Below are 22,173 nucleotides of genomic sequence, written 5' to 3'. Positions count from 1 at the left end.
GTTTCAGATTTGGTCTAGTCAAGAAAGCAAAATAATGATGCATTTAATTCTTGAAGATTTGAATGAAGAATTGGAATTATAAAAAATGAAGAGCAATGGGGAATGAATTGTTTGCAATTATTTTTACTATTCTTTTGAAATATTAAAAAAACTTTTGATTAATTTACACAGTGTTTATTTCTGTTTCAGAAAATATCATCTAAGTTGGCAAGATTCGATTCCACTCTTTCTAATCTTTCTTCTCGTCATTGTTGTTTTCATGTGTGAATGAGTGTGTGTGAAAAAATTATTTTCCATATGGTTAATGCATGTTTCTTTAACAGCTTCATATACGATTACAAAATTGATGTTTTGATCGATTTATTATATAAGTTTCGCATATTATGTTGCTTGCTTTTTATTTAATTATGAAATGTTTTTCATGTTTTATGTTCACAGGTGACTGACTATTGGTTTATTATATAAAATTCATATATTATTTTCATCGCTTCTTATTTTATTATAAAATATTTTTGATGTTTTATGTTCACAGGTGACTGACTACTATTGGTTTATTATATAAAATTGGTATATTATTTTCATCGCTGCTTATTTTATTATAAAATATTTTTGATGTTTTATGTTCACAGGTGACTGACTATTGGTGTATTATATAAAATTCATATATTATTTTCATCGCTTCTTATTTTATTATAAAATATTTGTGATGTTTTATGTTCACAGGTGACTGTTGATGTGTTACATAAAATTCGCATATTATAGTGATTACTTCTTGTTTAAATGTAACATGATATATATGTTTTATGTTCACAGATACACAGCTGAACTGTTTATAGCTTCTGAATTTATATTAAGAAATATATATATATGTATTTATATATATTTATATATTTATATATTTATATTTATATATTTATTCATATATATATTCATTATTCAAATATATATATTATATATATTTATATTATATATTCATATATTTATATATTTATATATATTTATGTATTGATATATATAGCATAAGAAATTATATATATTTATAATGAGATATTAGATAATAAAATAATATATGTAATGCAAAAAAAGAAATACAAATTGGTCGATCTTTTATCTTATAAAAGATTAAATTATTTCTATTGCATTTTGGATAAGGCAATATCTTTATAATATTATTTTTATATTATACTTTTATTATCAAATAATATTTAATAATATATATAATCTTTATATAATCTATATAGGTTACCTGTATATTAATCATTATGTTCCACTTTTTATTTCAGTATAATCGTTTTGTTTCAGCATCCATCATTAGTCGCGTTAGGGAATAGAGTTTCATTGAAGAGCTCTCTTCCCTTTTCGGGTAGGTAGGTCGATATTAAACGGATTCACAAATTTTCGTCTAATCTCGATTGATTAGAAAAAAATTTTTGATTCGTTTACGCGATTGATTTTGTTTCTTTTTTCAAATTATAGTAATTGTTATTGGACATATAATAAAAATGATTTTATATAATTGGTTCTAATTGATTCTAGAGTAATTTATATTAATAGTAGAGTCTTAGCCCGTGGGTCTCTATATGCAGCAACCTCCATGTGGTGAGACCTGGAAATCGATATTACTTACGATATATAATAAATAACGCAAGTACTATCGAGCTAATGGCTGCATTTAAATTCATTCAAAATTTACTATGTTCCATAATGATTTTTTCTATCTTTCCGTAATGTCCATTTCTTTAATAGACTTATAAATCGATTGTTCTATTATTTAATGTATTCATTATTACATCTGTTTTAAAATTATATACATATATGCAATATAATATTTTTTTATCGATACAGTAATTTATATTTTTTATTGACGATCATGTCTTAAGTTTCAGGTGATTAAGAGAAGTCAGATTGAGAATACAGTTTGCTGAAGTCTAATTGAAGACTAATGCATAAGAGAAGACGAAATGACAGAGACAGGTAACTAAATTACACAACTAATTGCACAAATAACTAAATTGTAAGTATTGATTCGTGCGTTACCTCGTTATATAATTATTAGTGCGTAGATTTATGCATGATTGAGTAAAACAAATTATACATTTCTACATACATACATACGTACATATATATATATCTTCTCAGATTTTTGAAAAATGTTATTTTCTTTGCAAAAGTCGTGTTTAAAGATAAGTAATTTTTAAGAATTATGTTCACACCAGTAAAAGTCTATTTTGAAAATCTGGAAAGATAATATCGTGTATAAAAAATCTTTATCTTTCAAATGAACCATTGATCATAAAAATCGGACAAAAATTACGACTATTATTTTATATCATTCAGAGTTTTTCACGCTCTTGTTTAAAGAATGACAGACTCATTATCATCATCATCATCATCATCATTGTTATTATTATTATTGTAATTGTAAGAAGATAGCATCCAGATACGTGCACGTATGCATGCACGTGCGTACACGCATCGCGCAGGCACACACACACATACATATACCCTATCTAACTCTGACCTGCTCTAAGTCCTAAATCCCACTACTCCTACTTTTACGACGGGACCTACAATTGGTCAAAATTTTTCTCCCACCTATTCGCTTTTCATTTTCTCGAACCTTCGAGCTACGAAGAAGAATCCTAGAAGACTTAAAAGTATTACTAGCCTCGACGCTTAAAAATCACCTTCCAGCTCTACAAAATTTGTACAGTCGCACTCAGTGAATAGAAGTCAGTGAACAGAAGAAAGCTCAAGAAGAAGTTTCTCGATAATAGGAAGATCTTTTATATTTTCCTACGAAAAATCTCCTTTCCCTTGAGGGAATATTTGTTACGAATCTCTCCGATGGCGAAATAAAATACCATACCATACACCATTGTGGGCATTTCACGCAGCAGTTACTTGAACATCGCATCGAAAACCATCTAGACGAAAAGCGACTAGTTAGAGAAGCCTATAACTAACCTAATTAAGGAAGACTCAAGACGAACATCGAGCATAGAATATCATTTGGAAAGAGGACTGAAATCCAACAGCCCAACGACTATCCTATTAGTCGACAAGGCCATCTTATTTAATTCTGTAAGTCGAAACGAAACATAAGACAAATAACACATTTATATTACAACATTAGCAAAGACGTTATAATTTTCATTCTGTACAATTATTCCGATAGAAAAATTAACGTAAAAATTTATCGCCGATTTAAAAATGAGTTATGCTTCGCAACGTACGGAAACCCGTAGAGAAAAACAATATTATTCAGTAAGAGAGGCAGCCGAATGTATTATGGTATTCGATGGTTCAAATGTAAACCCTAAATCATTCATTCGTGCGTGTGAAAACGCTCGCGATCTTGTACATCCAATAGATATTCCGTACTTGGGTCGCATTATTCGTTCGAGGATACGCGGAGAAGCAGATATATATTTAAGTTACGTAGATACAGATTTTGATGAAATAATATACGAAATCAAACGAATATATGTACAGCGACAGAGTCAATGGAAATGGCGAAACGAATTAGGTATTGTGAAACAAGAGTCCTATGAAACTCCGTTACAATATGGTTTACGCATAGAGAAAATAGTGAGATCTACAAAAGAAAAAATACGGGAACATAATAATCCAGAAACAGCAATAGAGATAATAAAAGATCTAGAAGAAACTGCTTTGGATAATTTTGTAGCCGGACTGAAAAATAAGGAATTAGAGAATAAAGTAAACTATACAAGACCAAAATCTTTGTTAGAAGCGATAGGAAATGCACGAATAATTTGGGATTGTATTAAACATAAACGTGTTTTCTTTTCTTTGAACTTTAATGAAATTTATCGATCTTCTCAAAGATTAAGACGCACTTATTACGATTATTATCCATATAGGGAAAGCCAGGATGTGGAAGACTTTATGCCTACACATGAAACAAACAGACGCAACAACACACAAACACATGAAACAAACGGACGCGACAACACACGAACACATGAAACAAACGGACGCAGCAACACACAAATACATGAAACAAACGGACGCAGCAACACACAAATACATGAAACAAACGGACGCAACAACACACAAACACATGAAACAAACAGATGCAACAACACACAAACTCATGCAACAAACAGACGCAACAACACGCAAACATATGCAACAAACAAACCAGAATCTTATACTGATGATCGTCAACGACAATATAAGACAAATAATGTTGAATACGATTACGTATCATACAATGCGTCAGATAGTCATTATACACGCAGACAAAAAAAGGTAGTACTTCCAGATATATCTTGTGAATATTGTAAGCATGCAGGTCATGTTATCGAGGAATGCAGAGCATTTGTAATAAGTAGAAAATATTGTGAAAGATGTGAAATACGAGGACATACTCTTAACGAATGCCATAGAATACAAAATCCACTATGGAACATGCAATCAAACGATTACTCATTCTTACATAAAAGAGTTTATACATTTTATCATAGTGAACAAGTGGTCGGTGAATATAAAACTTTAAGGATGAGAATCAAAAATACTGTGAATACTACAGAATTTTGGATCGATACGTTCGTCAATTAATGTCAGAACGACTAATTGTAAACATATTCGAACTCTCGATAACACGAAAAAATATAACAGTTCATGAAAAAATGATACGTCATAGAAAATAGAAAAATAATTATAAAGAACTAATGAAGATAAAATAAAAATAAAAATAAAAATTCTTAGGACTAAAATTTAAAACTTGAACCAAAGTCAAATGGTTTGCTTATCGAAAAAAGTGAAACCTTACATAGCTTAAGAGATAAGATAATTGCAGTAAATTCAATAAAAAAAGAAAAGGAAATACTAATGGTAACGATAGAAATAAAGAAAAGATTTTATATTAATAAACAAATACGTAAAAAAACATCGAAAGTACATTAAGAATCACAGGAAAGATCCTTTTAAAAGATAGAAAACGAGATAAAGAAATCTCAATTCCAGAGTTTCAGAAATTGAGATTTCTTTAAAAATACCGGAAAACTATATAAACTTTCGAGAAATTATTTCTCAGGTACGAAGAAACCCTTCAAACAAGAGACATAAGAAATACCAAGAGTCCAGTATTTTTTTTTCGGACATGAACGAACTATATTACCATTTCCGATAATGTTGCAAATAATTTAAAGACTAATATTTTATCATAGATTGAGAAAATCTCCTAGTTACATACAATACTTAATTTGAAATACATAAAGGATCATATTTTCATGATATAAAAATTATTTACGATAAACGTGACAAATATAATTTATAAGATATTATTTTATAAATATATGTAGCGTCTCATAAAAAAAAGAGAAATGAATTAAAAAAAAAAAAAGAGACAGAGAACATATATAGATATAAATAAGCATATACATTTAGATATAAGAAAACTGTAAAAAAACGTAAAAGCCTACGTTATTTTTAAAAGGATGAAATGTTACGTTCCATTTGACCGCCCATATCATTTTATTATTATTATTATCATAAATTATTATTAATATTAATAATAAATTATAATCATTGTCGTCGTCGTCGTCGTCGTCGTCGTCGTCGTCGTCGTCGTCGTTATTACAATTGTAAGAAGATATATTGTATAATAATACACATAGAGGCACAAAAGGTACACTACCTGATTCTGACCTGCCTTAAGTCCTAAGTTTCATTACTTCCACCCCCATGACGAGACTTACAATTGACCAAAATCCCTTCCCCATCTCTACGCTTTCTCTTTTCCCAAATTTTCGAGTTACAAAGAAAGCTCCTACAAGATAATTTCAAAATCTATTTTCGATGCTTTAAAATCACTTTCCAATCCTGCAATATACACACTACACTAACACACAATGAAATAAACGGAAGTAGTTTGTCAATAATAGAAAATTATCTACATTGTCTTACAAAAAATTTTAGATTTAGCATTATAATTTGATATTTATTGATTTTTCAGAACGTTGTTTGCGAAAATTATAAGTAAAATTATAAAAATAATCTATCTGAAATATTAATCGAGAATAAATACATTTACAAATGAAAATGAAGATAAATATAAGCATTTAAATCTCTTTTATTGAACCATCCTCGGTATATAATGACACTGCATATACACACACGAATGCCGTGCTCGGCAACGAAAAGAGTTTATAAAAAACTTTATATGTATTTGTCTCTGAAAGCATGATTTTCTCACATTATATTTTTACATATGCATAAATATATTTTTGGAAGAATCTAAATTTTTTATTTTAGTGTAGATTTGTAGGTAATGTATTCTCTTCTATCTTTAAAGAGATTAAATACTTCTTTCTGTAATTTTTTCTTTTGGCTTGTATGTTCATTACGAATTATTATTAACCAACATTTATATAGCATAATTTTATTAATGTTTTTATATTAATACTGATACATGTAAGTATATATAAATAAGAGTACAATTTTTTTTTTTTTTTATTTAAAGTTGATTAATAGCTATGTAATATTTAAACACGTGCAATATTATTGCAATGCTACATATATACGTATTAATTATTGCAGTACTATATATGCTTAATGAATAAATATTGAAATTTGTTTGATATTTTATTACGTGGATCTCTTTTAATGATACTTTATTTCAACATACTACAACTCATTTTAAAAGTCACATCTCATACGTGACGTTACATCAATTTTAAATCCAGAGGGCATTCAATTCGCGGCGATGGTACAGGCACCTATCAATACGAAAGGAAGTATTACTGAAACTTTTATCATGAGTTTAAATACCTGGAATTTACCAACGACTTGCGCCATCTTATACGCGCAATCTATTTCACTATGTTCATGACAGTGGCCAAGATTTTCAAATTTGAACGTTAAAACTAAACGAATCGGTCGGCTGTCACAGGATTTGTCTCGAATGATGTGGTTTGGAGTTTTCATTTATTTCTTACATTACCAATCGAAAATAACATAAAATCCTATCTTATTTATAGATTAAAATATAAAAGGATATAAAAGATTTTAAAATTAATTTATAACAATAACTTAAAATTTCATGATGTCAACCCCGTCCAAATTTCATAATACTGAATTGGATATGACATTATTGAGCACTCCTATGCCAAAGGCTTCATCAACAGTACAAAGAAAGTCTACGTATGTTTTTTTTTTTTTCATATTTAATATAGATTTAAGAATAATTTAAAAGAGCTAGACATGAGAAAGTAAGTAATATCAAACATTGTATTTGTAGACTCGAAGACAAATATCTTGATAGGAATTTTAGAAATGAGAACTTTGCATCTTCTTCTTTACGTGGCAATAATATGTTATTAAAGTCGGATGATTCTTCGCTAGGTATTCTTAACAATATATCAACTCGTAAGTATTACAATATGATCCTTATTGCTTTAATTAAATGCAACATTACTATTGTTATTTTGTAGTATTAGGAGAAACAAGTGGAGTAAACGATAAACAAAAAAGAGAATCTGATGGATTGAATGCTGAACAAGAACTTGCTAGGAAGTTACTTAGAAAATGTAGCAATTTTAAAGGTTTAACATTTTCTTCTGGTAATAAAAAAAACAAATCTCTTTAAAATATATATATAGACATATAACATATAAAACATTAATATATGTCTATGTATTAATCTTTTATAAGTGATATTGTCTTCCAGATGCTAATAAAAAGGATGATGTCAATATTGAAACTTTAACAAAATATTTTAATCCCTCAGATCATGATGGTAATTCTTCTACATACAATAATGAGAACAAGTTGAAACAACAGAATAGTACACAAACATTATGTGTTGAAGGTGCCTCAAACAGTGTAAGTAACAATAATGTGAAAAGTGGAAAAGCATATAAATTTGTATGTTATTTTATTTCCAGGTTGTATTTGAACCTAAAGAAATAACAGCCCGTTCTTCAGAAATGAGTAAAAGTGCAGAGAAAAATGTATCTTCGTTCTCTCCAAAAAGTACAGGAGGAATTAGTTTTGATGCAACAACTGCCGAGCTGATGGAACTATTTAACAATGAAGAATTTCAGTCTGTTTCTCAAATGACCAATCATCTGTTAGCTGATGAATCTTCCTGGAAACAAAATTGTTCTTATGATCTTCCTTTGGCAACTAGTTCAGAAAAAGAATATTTAGATTTATCATGCTTTTCTGGTATTATTGGAGAATTGGATCTATCAGTAGAGTAAGTTTTTTTTATAATAAATCTTACAAAATTTATTATTAATCAACTTTATCATTAATCAAATTTATTGAACATCCAGATCTAACGCTGGACGTAAAGTGTCTATTGGTGAATTTTTCAAAAGGAAGTGTGGAAATATTGGAGACTTGTCAAATGATATTGTGGAAAGACCAACTTTAGGATTGTCTATCAACAGCCCTAAAAAGAAAAACAGATTAATACCTTTAGTTGATTCAACCATTGCAGATGGTAACTTTAATATTTTATATAAATTATTTTTCCATTAAAAAAAAAAAAAAAACTAATTAAAAAATAACCTATGTTTTAGGATCCTTGACATTCAGAGAGAAGGAGCAAACTCATCTTACAAATTCAACAAAAGATATAGAAGAGCAAAGTATTATGAGTTTAAGTAGTATTGCTCAAGCATTACAAGAAATCGATAATTGTACTCCACGAAGATTAGTAGATCAACTTATAATGGCAAAAAAGAAAAGAAAAGAGTTTCAATTAGAAAAAAATGATGACAAAGGCAACACATATACGCTTTTACCTTCAAGCAGATGTTCTATGCCTGCAACTCCGAGTGCTCTTAACATTAAAGATGATAATAAATCATCTAAACTTTCACTGGATAGTAAAACCATTAATAAAACATTAGAAAATAAAGCAACTTTGCCAAGAATGTTATCATTTACGTCTGACTTAGATTTACATACTAAAGATACTTTGGAAAATATTCCTCAAAGAAAGTCATTAAAGAAAGAAGAGACTGAAAAGAGTTCAACAAGTCTCCAACAGCAAGGTACTGGTATGTACTTATTTATTTAATTATTTAATATATATTGATATATATTAATATTTAAATTAAGTTAAACAACTAAATTGAAATTTATCATGATCATACTATATTTCAAATGAACAAATAATATATATCAAAATAATATATTTTTATCTATTAATCGCATTTTAGATGAAATAAAATTATCAGATATACAGTCGATTTTTAAAGATAACAAGTTTTCTCTTCCCGAAATGAAGTCTAATAAATCAGGAATGGAAAGAAAAGAATCGTTGAAACAAGAAAACATCTCATATACATCTAAGATGGACTATAGTGTTGCTCAAAAATTGACAACCACAGGACAGTCAAACTTGGAAACAATGTCTCAGTTACATGGTAAAAAAGCTTTTGTAATAAAATACAATTGTACTTTATCGTAAAAAACAAATTGTTATACTAATGTTTACAAACTGTTTTTCAGATATCATTGTTAGCAGAAATAGTCAAGAGATCTGCAGTTGCATTGTTGGCATATCAAGAGAAGCAGATATTGCATTAACGAATACAAGCGATAGATGGATAATTTGCTCATTAGGTACATTCCAATTACAAGGAAATAAGCAAAATATAATACTTCATTTGCCCAAAGATACAATTCTTATAAAACCGAATTCAACTCAATCTGTCAAGGTATACATAGATAAACATAAATCATTTTACTAGTTTAATACTATATTTATTAAAAAAACATATATATTTAGATTGGTGTAAAAATAACGAAGAAAAGTAATCCTGCAATAGTAATATTAAATATAATAACGACTGATATGGTAACAAGAAAAGAATCAATAATTAAACACATGATCTATGTTGAATCAGAAGAACTTCAAGTAAATGTATTAACACCTTTTAAAAAGGCAGAACTTAATTTTGGTAACATTATTGAAAATACTATGGAAACTTTATCTATTACATTACAAAATAAAAATAATATGGTTCTCCCTATAATACTATCTATTGTACATGTAAGATTCTTATTTTATCATTTGAACTAAATTAATCATAAAGTATATTTAGTAGCTTAATTAAAATGTATCTAACTATCGTAGGATGGTCCAAAAGTTTTTAATATAAATAATTTACAAGATGGTTTTACACATGAACTTAAGCCTCGAGAACAATTTACTGCTGTTGTGCAATGTGAGGGGCTCTCATCATTATTAGCTTCAGGTAATAATAATACAAAATATATTGATTATTCTTTAATATCTCTTTTTAAATAATTATTTTTAATTTAGCAGAATCATTAAAAAATCAATTGATCAGCATAGAAGCTAAACTGTTAATACAAGTAGATAACAAAAAAGATGATGCTGTAATGATAAAAGAAGTACCATTGTACGTAAAAATAGGTTCATGTAAAATACAAGTTGTTGATACTGAATTACCTATAGAGATTCCCAGGAAACAAACCAAATCTTTAACTATTGTTAATACAGGAGAATTGCCTCTTTCAATAACAGCATTCATAGTGCAAGATGAAAAGTCTTCAAATCGTATTGAAGATTTTTCTGTTAAACCTGAAACTTTAACATTAAAGCGTAATGCAACAGACAGATTTTTAATAACATTTAAACCACGTTGCTCTGATACTCATGATAGGTGAGTAATACTTTTGAAATTATTGTATTCATAAGTTTACATTTATCAATGTCTTATTATTATTTATGAACAATAATGCGATTATTACAGACATGTTAAAATTAAACTATCTATTGGTAATAATACTTATTATTATTCTGTAATCGGACAACAAAATGTGGAAGCAGAAAACGAAAGTTATTTACGATGTGAAACACCACAACAAACTTCTGATGCTGTTTCTCCAAGTTCACCACATAGCATGTTATCCAGCAGGTAGATTTTATAATTATACTACTTATAGTAGCAGTAAAGAAAATTTTAATTATTGTCTTAGATCTGGAAGAAATTCTCCAATCAGTTCAATATCTGGCTCCACTGTTGCTGGGGATAAAATACCTATTAAATCAACACATGCTGCCTTAGTATGGGGTTCTGTAAAGCCAAGTAAAAGTGATACTAAAGAATTCACCATTCGTAATATAAGTGATAACAGAATAAAACTTCAAGTTCAGATATCCGACAAAAATAATAGTTTTCTGGTGAGTATAAATAGAATGATAGTGCTATCCTAATGATTAATAATTATCTTTATACAATAAAAAATAATATTTTAGTTTCTTAAAGATCATCAGACAATAAGTCCAAATATCGTGCTAGTGCTGCATCGTATGGAAAGTAGAACACTTTCTGTTGTATTTTGTCCACGTCATGTTGGCGCAGCTACTGGAAAAATTATTTTTAAGCATTATGAAATCAAAAAAGAAGAAAACAAATCACGTCCCTCAAAAGCAGTAATTATTTTCCTTGTGTAGAAGTACTCTAATATATAATTAGTTATTAGTTGATATATTACAGTACATTTATGTTAATACGATATTTCTAGATATTATTATATGGTTATGGTGGTTTTGGCAGAGTCATTATTTCTGAAATATTTAAAGATATTAATGGTAAAATGTGGTTGCCTCTTGGTAAATTGAATTCTGGCGAAATTTTAAATGCTAAGATCAAATTAGAAAATATTGGTGATCTATATTCATATGCTAAAGTCAAGTTAATACCAAAAGGTATATCATTTATATTGCTTTTTGTTTGATTTTCTTATTTGATTTTTTACTTAATTTTTTATAAATTATTGAAATAAATCTTTTTCAGCTATTTACCCTTCCATGGTTTCTAGTTGGCAAGTAAATCCAACAGAACTTTTACTGGAACCGAAAGAAACTCAGTGGGTTACATTAGAGTTTCAACCAAGAAAAGAAGACTTAATATTATTGCGACAACGTTCTGATGTATGTCACGTAGGGACTATAAATATTATTTATGGTGATGAGCCGACACGTTGGCGAATACGTCGATTATATAATAAAATAAAGAATGCAGGTGATTTAAATGGAGGTGAAAGTGAACCATTTAGGAATATAGTTTACCCACTCTGCAAGGTTTTTCCTGGAGAACAATTAATGCCAGATTTAAATTTGATTAATGATACAATAGTAAGTTTAATTATAATATATTCAATATTTTGTCTGCAATAAATTTTTTTAGTTTGGATATTAATATTTCAAGTTATGTATAGCAAAATCTTAGTGATTTATGTCATGGAGTACGTCAACATGAAATAATATTAACTGTGGAGACCAATGCAGATGAGACATTATCTATGATTCATGATAGTGCAGATGAATCACAGATGTTTTATTCTCTTTATAGTGACAATAGCCATGTGGATGTAGAATCAAGTGGAAAAAGCTTTTTACCTTCAGAGTAATTACGTTTATTAATATTGATTATATTAAAAATTTCATAAAAGAGAATTTTTATTACCTAAATGTTAATAGCAAATATATGAAACTTTTATTATTAAATTAATCATAATTCTTACTTCTATATTTTGCAGGACAATAATAGGAGGCTGTGAAGTAAATGTACGTCATGAACTGTTTGATGATTATTTTACTGTATCTCCTAATGTTGTGAATTTAATCCCTTCAATAAAAAATGAAGCAATTATAACTATTTTAAGTTCAAGCAGAGTAGCACAACCATATGAAACTGTTTTATCAAACACAGATGTACTTAGTATTTTACCAGCTGAGGGTATGATACCAGCTGGTAAAGGATTTCCTTTAAAAATCAAATGCAAACAGAAAGTTCAACGTAATTTAGAAGCTATGCTTGAAATATACACTGAAAATCATAGACAAGATGTAAAGATAAAAGTAGCTGTTGTACAGCAATAATTTGTGTCTTATAATAGTAACTTAACATTTAATGTACAGATTTTAATACAAGTATTTTTATATTTTATAAAAACGATATTTTAATGTTAATAAAGGCTTTTTTATAAATTTTACTGTACAGAAATGTTGAGATTAAATTACAATATTTTTCTTATCCAACTTATTAGTAATCTTAAATTGTGCTTTATGTATGTTGTTCAAAGCTTGGATTATTTTGATCATGTTTTCTACATCATTGATGCCAGAGTGTAGTCTACCAGTCATTGAAAGCTTCAAATGAGAAAGCATATCCATTAAATTACGAGGAAAATATTCACATGAAATACAGAATATTTCTTTCAAGTTTATCCATTGATTAAATTCTTTTGGTAATGGTAAATTGTCTATAGCACATTGATTAGGTAACATTACTTTTAAATCCCAATTACCACATGTTACAAAAGCACTTTTATCAAGTGGATCAAAGTAATTATTATCCTTTAACCAGATACAAAACTGAGAGAATATAATTGGAAAGTAAGGTTCATTGTCGACCGTTTCTTGCATTATTCCAGTTAATTCCGTGCAGAAGGTCGTGAGATTAGGATTCACCCTGGGCTTGACATACCGGTGGAAAACATTCTTGATTTCAAAGTCGTGTGTGCTTAATACTATGCAAGGAAATTCAATGATCTCTTGAGGCACTATCAAGGAGTTTTTCTCACAGGTAGCTTCAAAGTCAAGTACCAGCAAATAATCAAATTTGTGCGTAACGTTGGTTATTGCTTTTGAAATTGCATTAGAACGTTGTAAAAAGATTCGATGAGCCATACTTGAAGAATTTTTACCGAGTACATTAAACGTATGTATACGTGCACAGTATAAGCTAATTTTAAAGGTTATATCGTTGAAGATTAATTCGGTAAGTAGAATTATTCTATTTCTTCTATCAATATGATATATATATATATTTTTATATTTCAAAATAAATGTTTATAATCTAATTAAAATAACTATGTAAATTTCAGTGAAAAAAAAAAAAAAAGAATTTAACAAAGAGTATCATTTTACGAAAAAGATCATATCACTATGAAAAACATTGAACAGCGCGAAATTCAAATCTGGGAGAAACGAGACCGATAACTAGCCTCAGAATTCAATAACTTGTCCCAATTTTTTTAACCGATTAAGCAACATATCACCACGTTTTATCGTATTTTGATAAACCAATCCTCGATCGCAGCTAGCATCAGGCGGTTGTCCTCTGTCACAACCGGATGCGCTAACGGTAACCACAGTACCAGAAACTTTATCAATTTTACAATGTAATCTACCATTCGCGATGAATCGTGCCATTTCCTGTTCTATATAATCCTCAGTAACACCAAATTCGATAGCCATACGATTTAAACTGAGCGTACGATATGCCTGTAAAAGTTGCGAATACGCTTTTATACGCATCTCTCGAACGTAATACTGATAATGTGGACGAAGAAGAGGATCAAATTTCATTTCCATTTCGATCCATGCGAGATGTTGAAAGAAATCAGCGTAATGACAATCATAAAGACTGTTTAAGTAATCCATGTAAGCTGAACATTCGATCATTAAAGATTGTTGTAGGATACCATTATTATTGAATCGTTTATCAAGGTCTGATCTTGATAAAGAGATCATACCAGCCAGGACAGTATATTGTACGATATCCTTGAATGGTAACAATTCGTACGATTCGAAGGTAGGAATGCAGTCTAATAAAAGAGACACGGCACGTGCGAAATTTCTTACTGCTAAACAATAGAGCGCTTCGTATGCCTTCAATTTATTTCGACAACACCAATTGCTACCCATATTGCAGGATACTAAAAAGAGATGATCGGATATTAAGTTGATTCTTTATTTTTTTAATTAGAATATGTGAAGAACAATGTAGAAACATGTTAGAAAAGAAAAGAAAGAAAAAAAAAATGAACGATGTCGTTGACGTTGATGATGTTATAATAAATTGGGAGACTCGAATTTTATCATTTTTGATGTGCATGTAAGTATTTATATTTATGAATATTATATACCTTCCATCAAGTCGTTAATATTCTTGACTGCCTTGCCCATAGATAATACGTTACTTTTGAAATAAGCTATTCGAAAAAGACAGAAAGCTGCTTCTGCTCTGACCCCGGATGAATTATTCGTATCTTCGAATATAGAAGTTGCAATACTATTAGCACGATCGGTATCACCGATTTTACACGCGTAATCAAGCATATCTCTCCAATTTCCTTTAGTATCTTCCTCTATATTCAAATTCGTATTACCCGCTTCTAATTCTTCCCATGTTACTACGTTAACCTGATGCATTTCATTGTACAAATTTGCATCCATTTCCCAATAGAAATCTTGACACACCTCTTGGTAATATGGTGCCATATTGTTACGCTTTATAATATCTAAGAAGGAATTTTTCAATTCTTCATCTCCCCAAAATTCGCTCAAACTCAACCTGAATCTCATTTTAGGTAGTAACATATATTCTGGTGTTTGATCACGTAGTAATTCCGCATCGTTTGCCGATCTTTCACTTTTGGTACCCATTATCGTAATAAATTCAATAATTTTCGATCGTTTGTGCGAATCACAAATGTTTTTAATATATTTTAGGTGTAACTTTATGTGATCTCGTTTTCAATTTTTAAATTATTAAACTTTTCAATATCATTTTGTAACTTTATAACGACTTTTGTTTGCTTCGTTGCGATTGGTTTGTATTCTTGAACCAATAGGAAGTCTGTTTGAAAAGATATTAACTACGCCATATTTAAGTGAGAAACAAAACGCGGGTTCGTAGTTAACCTTAGATTTAGTTTCTAATAACAAGTGAGTAATAATTATGGCTTCTGATAATGAAACGACTACGAATTTACCATGGTAATTTTGTCATTGTAAATAGTTTTGGTGAATTTTGTGCTTGGGAATACTTTTATATTGTTTTTTTTTTTTAGGGTTGAGAAATACCGACCTAAAAAGTTGGAAGAACTTATCTCTCATGAAGAAATATTAAAAACAAGTGAATACTTCTGTGATAATTAGAGTAATCGATAAATACATGATATATATTAATTATTTTTTTTATATTCTTTTATATATGACTTTTATATATTTGTACGTTATAATATATTCTATATATTTTTATATATTCTATCGTATTTTCTTAGTTAAAAAATTCATTGATGAGAATCAACTTCCTCATCTTCTACTTTATGGACCACCAGGTACAGGAAAAACGAGTACTATTTTAGCTTGTGCAAAGAAACTTTACAAACCTGCTCAATTTAATTCTATGGTATCGCTTCTTTTATATCAATATATATTGATAATAACTATATATATCTTCTATAATATTTTAATATGTACACGTAGGTATTAGAAATGAATGCATCTGATGATAGAGGAATAGGTATAGTCAGAGGCCAAATTTTAAATTTTGCGAGTACGGGTACCATGTATAGATCTGGATTTAAATTGATTATTCTCGACGAAGCAGATGCAATGACAAACGACGCTCAAAATGCTCTTAGAAGAAGTAAGTTAATTTGCAATTAAATAGTTATATTAGATATAAAAAGAATTATAATTTTTTTTCAGTTATTGAGAAGTATACAGAAAATGTACGTTTTTGTATTATATGTAATTATCTTGGTAAAATTATACCAGCTCTTCAGTCAAGATGTACTAAATTTAGATTTGGCCCTTTACAATCAGAACAAATCTTACCAAGACTAAATGAAGTTATAGAACAGGAAAAGTAATTTTTAATTAAAAAATATTAAAATAATTACTTTGTAATTAAGATTAGAAATTTATAAATATATTTATGATTATCAGTTTAAAAGTAACAGATGATGGGAAACAAGCACTAATGACATTGTGTGGTGGAGATATGAGGAAAGTATTAAATATACTTCAGAGTACTTGGTTAGCTTTTGGATCAGTTACAGAGGAAACAGTATATTCTTGTGTTGGACATCCTCTTCCAGTTGATATAAGAAATATTACAAACTGGTTGTTAAATGAATCTTATGAACTATCCTATTGTAGTATCCTTTTGATTTTATTTAATAATTTTTATCATTGTTTTGTCAATTTTTATAGTTTCCTTAATGGATGATAAGAAATACAAGATCTAAAAATTAAGAAAGGACTCGCGTTGCAAGATATTCTGACTGAATTGCATCTATTTGTACATAAAAGTAAGTATATATTGTTAATACTATTAAAAAGATTACTTCTAATGTAAATATATTTTTAAGTTGAATTCCCAGATTACATACTCATAAATTTGGTGATAAAAATGGCCGAAATCGAAAAAAGGATAGCAGTCGGATGTAGCGAGGCAGTACAATTAAATGCTCTTGTGGCGGCTTTTCACCAAGCACGAGAGATAGATCTTTGAAAAGTATGAATTTTATATATATATATATATATTCATTCAAAAGTCACCCAGTTAAAAACTATATTTATTTCATAAACGGTAAAAAAGGCTAATTAATTTGAATTGAAAATAAAGTATTTTCTCTTTTTTCTTTTTATTAAATTTGGTATATTTTTTTTGCAGATATTTACGAAGCGAACCGTCAGTAACCAACAATGTGTCAGGTCGCCTCTATTTATACAACACGATAGTATCTTATAATCTTTAATTACATTCTGTCGTGAATCTTATCTACGAGATGGATCTCCCCGAATTGGATGTCAAAATCTACAACGTAAAATCGGTAGAGTCATCGTGTCGCTCTTTCCATAAATTTCGCACGAAAAGTGTAGACCTCATTCTCCGGATGATAGTTCTTTGCAACAGTAACTTCAATGTGTATATAAAACGATATACATATAAATCCGCATATATAGAACGTCTTGAGAATACTTTGACAAGTATTCTTTCGATCGACACGCTATTTGCTAATCGTTATTCGAAGATTCTTGTTCATTAAAAAAAATCGTGTTGAACACGGACTATCTCGTAACCGAAAAAACTTGTCATTGACGAGAAAGAAAGTTGAGAATTTATCGTGTAGTTGTTGGGTAAACTCTTTGCAAACTATGAAAAAAACGTCGATCTCTTTGAAAATCGTATTTTAATTTACTTCTGCATACATATTTATATATCTGTCGAGCGATCGATAGAACTAACGCTCCAGTTCTTAATGTCAAAAACAAAAGTCGACGTTATCGTAATGTTATACACGGTAACGTGGTATTCATCGTATTCATAAATTCGAGAAATATGGCTTTCTCTCTCTCTCTCTCTATCTATCTATCTCCTGTCTCTCTGTTTCTATATTTCTGTCTGTCTGACTATCTGTTTCTCTCTCTCTCTCTCTCTCTCTCTTTTAGATAGCGTTGCAAACCATCAAAACTAGGTAGTATCACTGTAAACCTATATGCGAAGTCGGCAAGTGGAATGACCTAGCGTTGGTCCGTCGAGCCATTAATTTCTACACTCTTCCCCTCCACGTCTCTTCCCCCTCTTCCCCCCTACTTTCATCACGCGATGCAATACTCCCCGCAAACTCAGCGTACTACCACGATATCTCTCGAGTACCGCCAAATTTTTAATGAAAGTGCTCCGACATAAGTTTATCGCTAATTTTCGCCCATTTCATTATGGACGTGCGTTATGCAAAAGCGGTAACACGGTGGACGTAATCGTATGTGCTTTTGAACGTTGCTGTATCGTGAAAGAGGGTTGGAGGAATGGGATTCAAAAATTAGAAAAAAAAAAGTTGAAGCAAATTCGACTCATATGTAAAAGTTAACGAGTTAAAATACTGCGAACGAATCGAAAAGAGAAAACAAACTTTTTGTAAATTGTAGGTTGTATGGTAAATATTCATGCACACATTGTTATTTATTTGTTCTTTATCGTGCATTATCGAAAGAGAGGGGGAGAGAGAGAGAAAAGGAGAGAGTTCGTAATATATTCCTTACGAATCGATTTAAAAAAAAAAAAAATTGGAAGCAAATAAAAGAAGAGAAAGAATTAAAATAAATAAAACTATACAATTCCGGCTCGCAGCTTTATAAATAAAATTCATCCACGAATCGCGTTTCGTATTTTATAATTTTTTCTTGATTGAACGTCAGTTTTGTTCAGGCAGCGCTGGGAATGGATTGTTTCTTTCTTTTTCTCTTTTATTTCTTTTTTTTTTGATATTTCTTTTTTGATTTTTTTTTTTTATTTTTTTTTTAAATCACGTATTCGTCGAAATCGGTAATTAAATAACACTCAGGAACGATACCAAATCAAACTTTCGAGTTAATAAGAAGTTTTCGAAGGTGGTAGGTACTACGTCGATGGCGGCGTTGGTGCTGACGTCGATTCTGCTAGCTATTTCAGCTTGAAAACTTCACGTAGACGTGCCCGCGTTAACTTTCCGCTTCGAAATAACTAATTCAATTAGTATATCAGTGCCGGTGTAAGGGTTAACTACATCCACGCGTTCGCGAAGTGTACGTAATCCTCGTTCTGTGACTTAACTTTGACATAGCTAATCCCTCTTAAACTTTGCTTCTCTGACCTGGACACGTTCAGTTTCTTATTCTCCGTGGATCTGTGAGAAAGAGAGAAAGAGAGGGAGAGAGGGAGAGAAAGAGAGAGAGAGAGAGAGAAACACTTTTGCAACGGCGGAAGTCTGACAACGACTTTCGCACCTCTACCTTCGACATTGCTGGTGTAAAGTGCGTTAAGCTTCTCTTTTCGACGACGTAGAGTGACTTTCTTATTAATAGGAGAGATCGCGAGAGAGAATAGGAGAGAGACAGAGAGACAAAGAGAAAGAGAGGAAAAGGAAAAAATAGAAAAGGAAAAAGTTTAAGTAGAAGTTCGATAGATGGTTCGGATGGACGTTCGCGAAAACACTTTAACGTGTTACGTGTATTAACTCGTGATGGCTACGTGGTTTCGACTTAAAGTTTTCTTTTCATCGACAGAGAGAAATGAATAAGAGTGATTTAAAAATGATTACAATATTTATTTCAATCCATGCGGCCGTATTTTATGGATTCTTTTTTTTTTTTTTTACTTTGCTTACGAATGAAAATCGAGTGGAAATAAGTTCTTTTGATCGTTTTTTCTTTTTCCTTCTTTTTTCCTATTTTGTTATCTTCTTTTATTTTTTTACTAACGTAAAAGTCAGACAATGCAATAAATTATAAAAATATAACGATCTAGTTATGCTGCCTTTTCGAGAGACACGAACTACGAACGCGAATCACGTTGTCGTGCTCGTTTTAGTTTTCTTATTTCTTTTGCACACTTATTGTTAGCGTGGAAAGCGTGTTCGCGTGCATTCATTAGTTCAATTTTAATATAAGAATTTTCGTGGTAGTCAACTTGTTTCACGCTTACCATTTTGCCATCATCGAAAATCAAATCAATTTGATCCTGTCACGATCGAATCGTGGAAGTGTTGACGTTACAAGCAATTTTTACGAATAACACGTTCACTAAACGAGCGTAGTGCACCCTTCTTTACGAAAACGTGATTTACGCTTCGTGGTTCACGCTTCGTGGTTCACGCTTCGTGGTTCACGCTTCGTGGTTCACGCCTCGTCATCTCACGATCGGCATTATTCTGTTAACTTTTGTTTTGAAGTTGTTCTTGATTTTTTCGCTTCTTTCCTTTTTCTTTTTAACAAATTTTCAATCCATCTCATTTTTATTCTCCTTGAATTTTGCAGTGAACGACATAGGTCGTTCGAAGGAGAAAGAAAAAAGAGAGGAAAGAAAGAAAAAAAGAGAAAGAAAGAGAAAAAGAGAGGAAAGAAAGAGAAAAAAAAAGGAAAGAAAGAGAAAAAGAGAGGAAAGAAAGAGAAAAAGAGAGGAAAGAAAGAGAAAAAAAGAAAGAAAGAGAAAAAGAGAAAAAAAGAGAAAAAGAAAGACAGGGGTAAAACGTTTTGAACGATATTTCTTCGGCGAAGGCATCGTCCGTCACTCGTTGCTGTTTCCTCGAATGGGTAAGTCCTTCAAATATTCCGACGTTCTCTTAAACCGTTCCGTGATTCGCCCCACTTCGCTGTTCTACATTTTTCTCTTTCACGTAAATTCGTTTCGTCTCTACCCAAAGCTGCGTGCATCGTTTTCCGGAAAGAGAGGAAAAAGGAAAGAGGAGAAACAAAAAGAAATATTTCGTTTGATTTAAACCTTTACAAATTGAATCCTTTTTCTTTGGATTTTTATCGGCTTTTTCTCTCTTCGGTTAAACTCGTTGACAAGTCGAGAACTAAAAAGAAGAAAAAGAAAAAAGAATAGAAAAGGGATTTGACAAATCACAAATAGAACAGGATGATTATATACTATACATACATACATACATATGTGTGTGTGTGTATTATACATACGAATAAATATATATCTTTATAGATATATGAAAAATGCTATGAGAAAAATAATAGAACACGATTCGTTTTCTGTCTCTCTTTTTCTCTATATCTATCTCTCTTTTTCTGTTTGAAACTTTTCGCGTGTCATGAGTACCTTTCCATTTAGTAATACGTGACTTGAGCTCTAAGTTTATATTTAACTTTATATAACGAGCGCTTCCCATCCAACATATTACCTCTTTAGGCATCTAACGAAGAAAATTATGTCTGAGCGTCTGGTGACGGAAAACGTTTGCGTTTGTCGAGGAAGAGAAAGAGAAAGAGAGAAGAGTCGTGTCATAAGTGTCGACTCTCTAAAACTGTCTTTGCATATTCGTGATATTAAATATAACGTACTTACTTTATATTATGAATTCGACGATCATTCGGTAATTGTGTTAACTTTTATATGTATGTATGTATGTATGTATATATGTAAAATAGTGCTTGCACTCTCATATATCTATCTCGAGATTCTGTAATCGTTGTTATCATCTTATTGAATAGAATTCAATTGACGATATTAATGCGAACGATGAAAATTATTAACTCGTACGTATGCACGTATATAGATATTTATTTACAATGGATGTATTGTACACGTCTTATTTCAATATCATCGTGATCTCGTTTTTTACACATACAAACACACATAAGCATACATATATTTTTTCTTTTTTTCTTTCAGTTTTTATAGTATATAAAAATCTCGTATCGTCGAGTTAGTTCTACGATTGAATGGATCAGTGGATTTTAAACATAGCATATATCGACTGAGAATTTTTCATAAAAAATTTCAGTTTTTAATAAAGAAGGAAAAAAAAAATTAATTAATCGTTCCAATATTTTATATTATTTTTGTAGATATTTTATTT

At 30.1% G+C, this 22,173-nt stretch overlaps 3 protein-coding genes and 1 long non-coding RNA gene across 14 annotated transcripts; 3 read left to right on the top strand and 1 right to left on the bottom strand.

The window, feature by feature from the left end:
• The first annotated feature begins 6,746 nt into the window (after window positions 1–6,746).
• LOC122630455 lies at window positions 6,747–13,014 on the top strand. 8 transcript variants are annotated; one of them, XM_043814948.1, is made up of 20 exons: window positions 6,748–6,939; window positions 7,011–7,173; window positions 7,271–7,398; window positions 7,464–7,592; window positions 7,700–7,854; window positions 7,917–8,230; window positions 8,310–8,479; window positions 8,559–9,041; window positions 9,204–9,410; window positions 9,496–9,704; window positions 9,776–10,039; window positions 10,124–10,244; window positions 10,313–10,676; window positions 10,767–10,931; window positions 10,993–11,197; window positions 11,273–11,449; window positions 11,542–11,725; window positions 11,814–12,154; window positions 12,238–12,425; window positions 12,559–13,014. In XM_043814948.1, exons 2-20 carry the CDS (start codon window positions 7,073–7,075, stop codon window positions 12,899–12,901), a joined length of 4,248 nt encoding a protein of 1,415 aa, XP_043670883.1. In that variant the 5' UTR covers window positions 6,748–6,939; window positions 7,011–7,072; the 3' UTR covers window positions 12,902–13,014. The 8 variants fall into 8 exon arrangements, with proteins under 8 accessions (XP_043670886.1, XP_043670885.1, XP_043670883.1 ...); XM_043814951.1 differs by having other exon boundaries at window positions 6,747–7,173; window positions 7,271–7,374; XM_043814950.1 differs by having other exon boundaries at window positions 6,747–7,173; window positions 8,559–9,035.
• On the bottom strand, window positions 12,597–15,487 carry LOC122630457 (26S proteasome non-ATPase regulatory subunit 6-like). The gene is made up of 3 exons (XM_043814960.1): window positions 14,953–15,487; window positions 14,064–14,742; window positions 12,597–13,712 (listed from the first exon to the last, which is right to left on the bottom strand). The coding sequence occupies exons 1-3, from the start codon at window positions 15,470–15,472 to the stop codon at window positions 13,034–13,036; spliced, it is 1,878 nt and encodes a 625-aa protein (XP_043670895.1). The 5' UTR covers window positions 15,473–15,487; the 3' UTR covers window positions 12,597–13,033.
• On the top strand, window positions 13,916–14,642 carry LOC122630458. The gene is made up of 3 exons (XR_006327487.1): window positions 13,916–14,168; window positions 14,260–14,431; window positions 14,504–14,642. It is a non-coding gene; the product is annotated as an uncharacterized LOC122630458 (long non-coding RNA).
• A 225-nt stretch (window positions 15,488–15,712) lies between the features above and the next one.
• Window positions 15,713–18,005, top strand: LOC122630456 (replication factor C subunit 5). Of its 4 annotated transcripts, none has more exons than XM_043814959.1 (9): window positions 15,713–15,805; window positions 15,880–15,944; window positions 16,093–16,220; window positions 16,298–16,460; window positions 16,523–16,682; window positions 16,763–16,974; window positions 17,059–17,127; window positions 17,200–17,333; window positions 17,493–18,005. In XM_043814959.1, the coding sequence occupies exons 1-8, from the start codon at window positions 15,768–15,770 to the stop codon at window positions 17,328–17,330; spliced, it is 966 nt and encodes a 321-aa protein (XP_043670894.1). In that variant the 5' UTR covers window positions 15,713–15,767; the 3' UTR covers window positions 17,331–17,333; window positions 17,493–18,005. The 4 variants fall into 4 exon arrangements, with proteins under 4 accessions (XP_043670894.1, XP_043670892.1, XP_043670893.1 ...); XM_043814957.1 differs by having other exon boundaries at window positions 17,188–17,333; XM_043814958.1 differs by having other exon boundaries at window positions 17,050–17,127.
• Window positions 18,006–22,173: the final 4,168 nt, after the last annotated feature.

The sequence above is a fragment of the Vespula pensylvanica genome, chromosome 7 (assembly GCF_014466175.1).
Source record: "Vespula pensylvanica isolate Volc-1 chromosome 7, ASM1446617v1, whole genome shotgun sequence".
In the NCBI taxonomy this organism is placed as follows: Eukaryota; Metazoa; Arthropoda; class Insecta; order Hymenoptera; family Vespidae; genus Vespula; species Vespula pensylvanica.
This window is presented reverse-complemented; position numbering and strand designations above follow the sequence as displayed.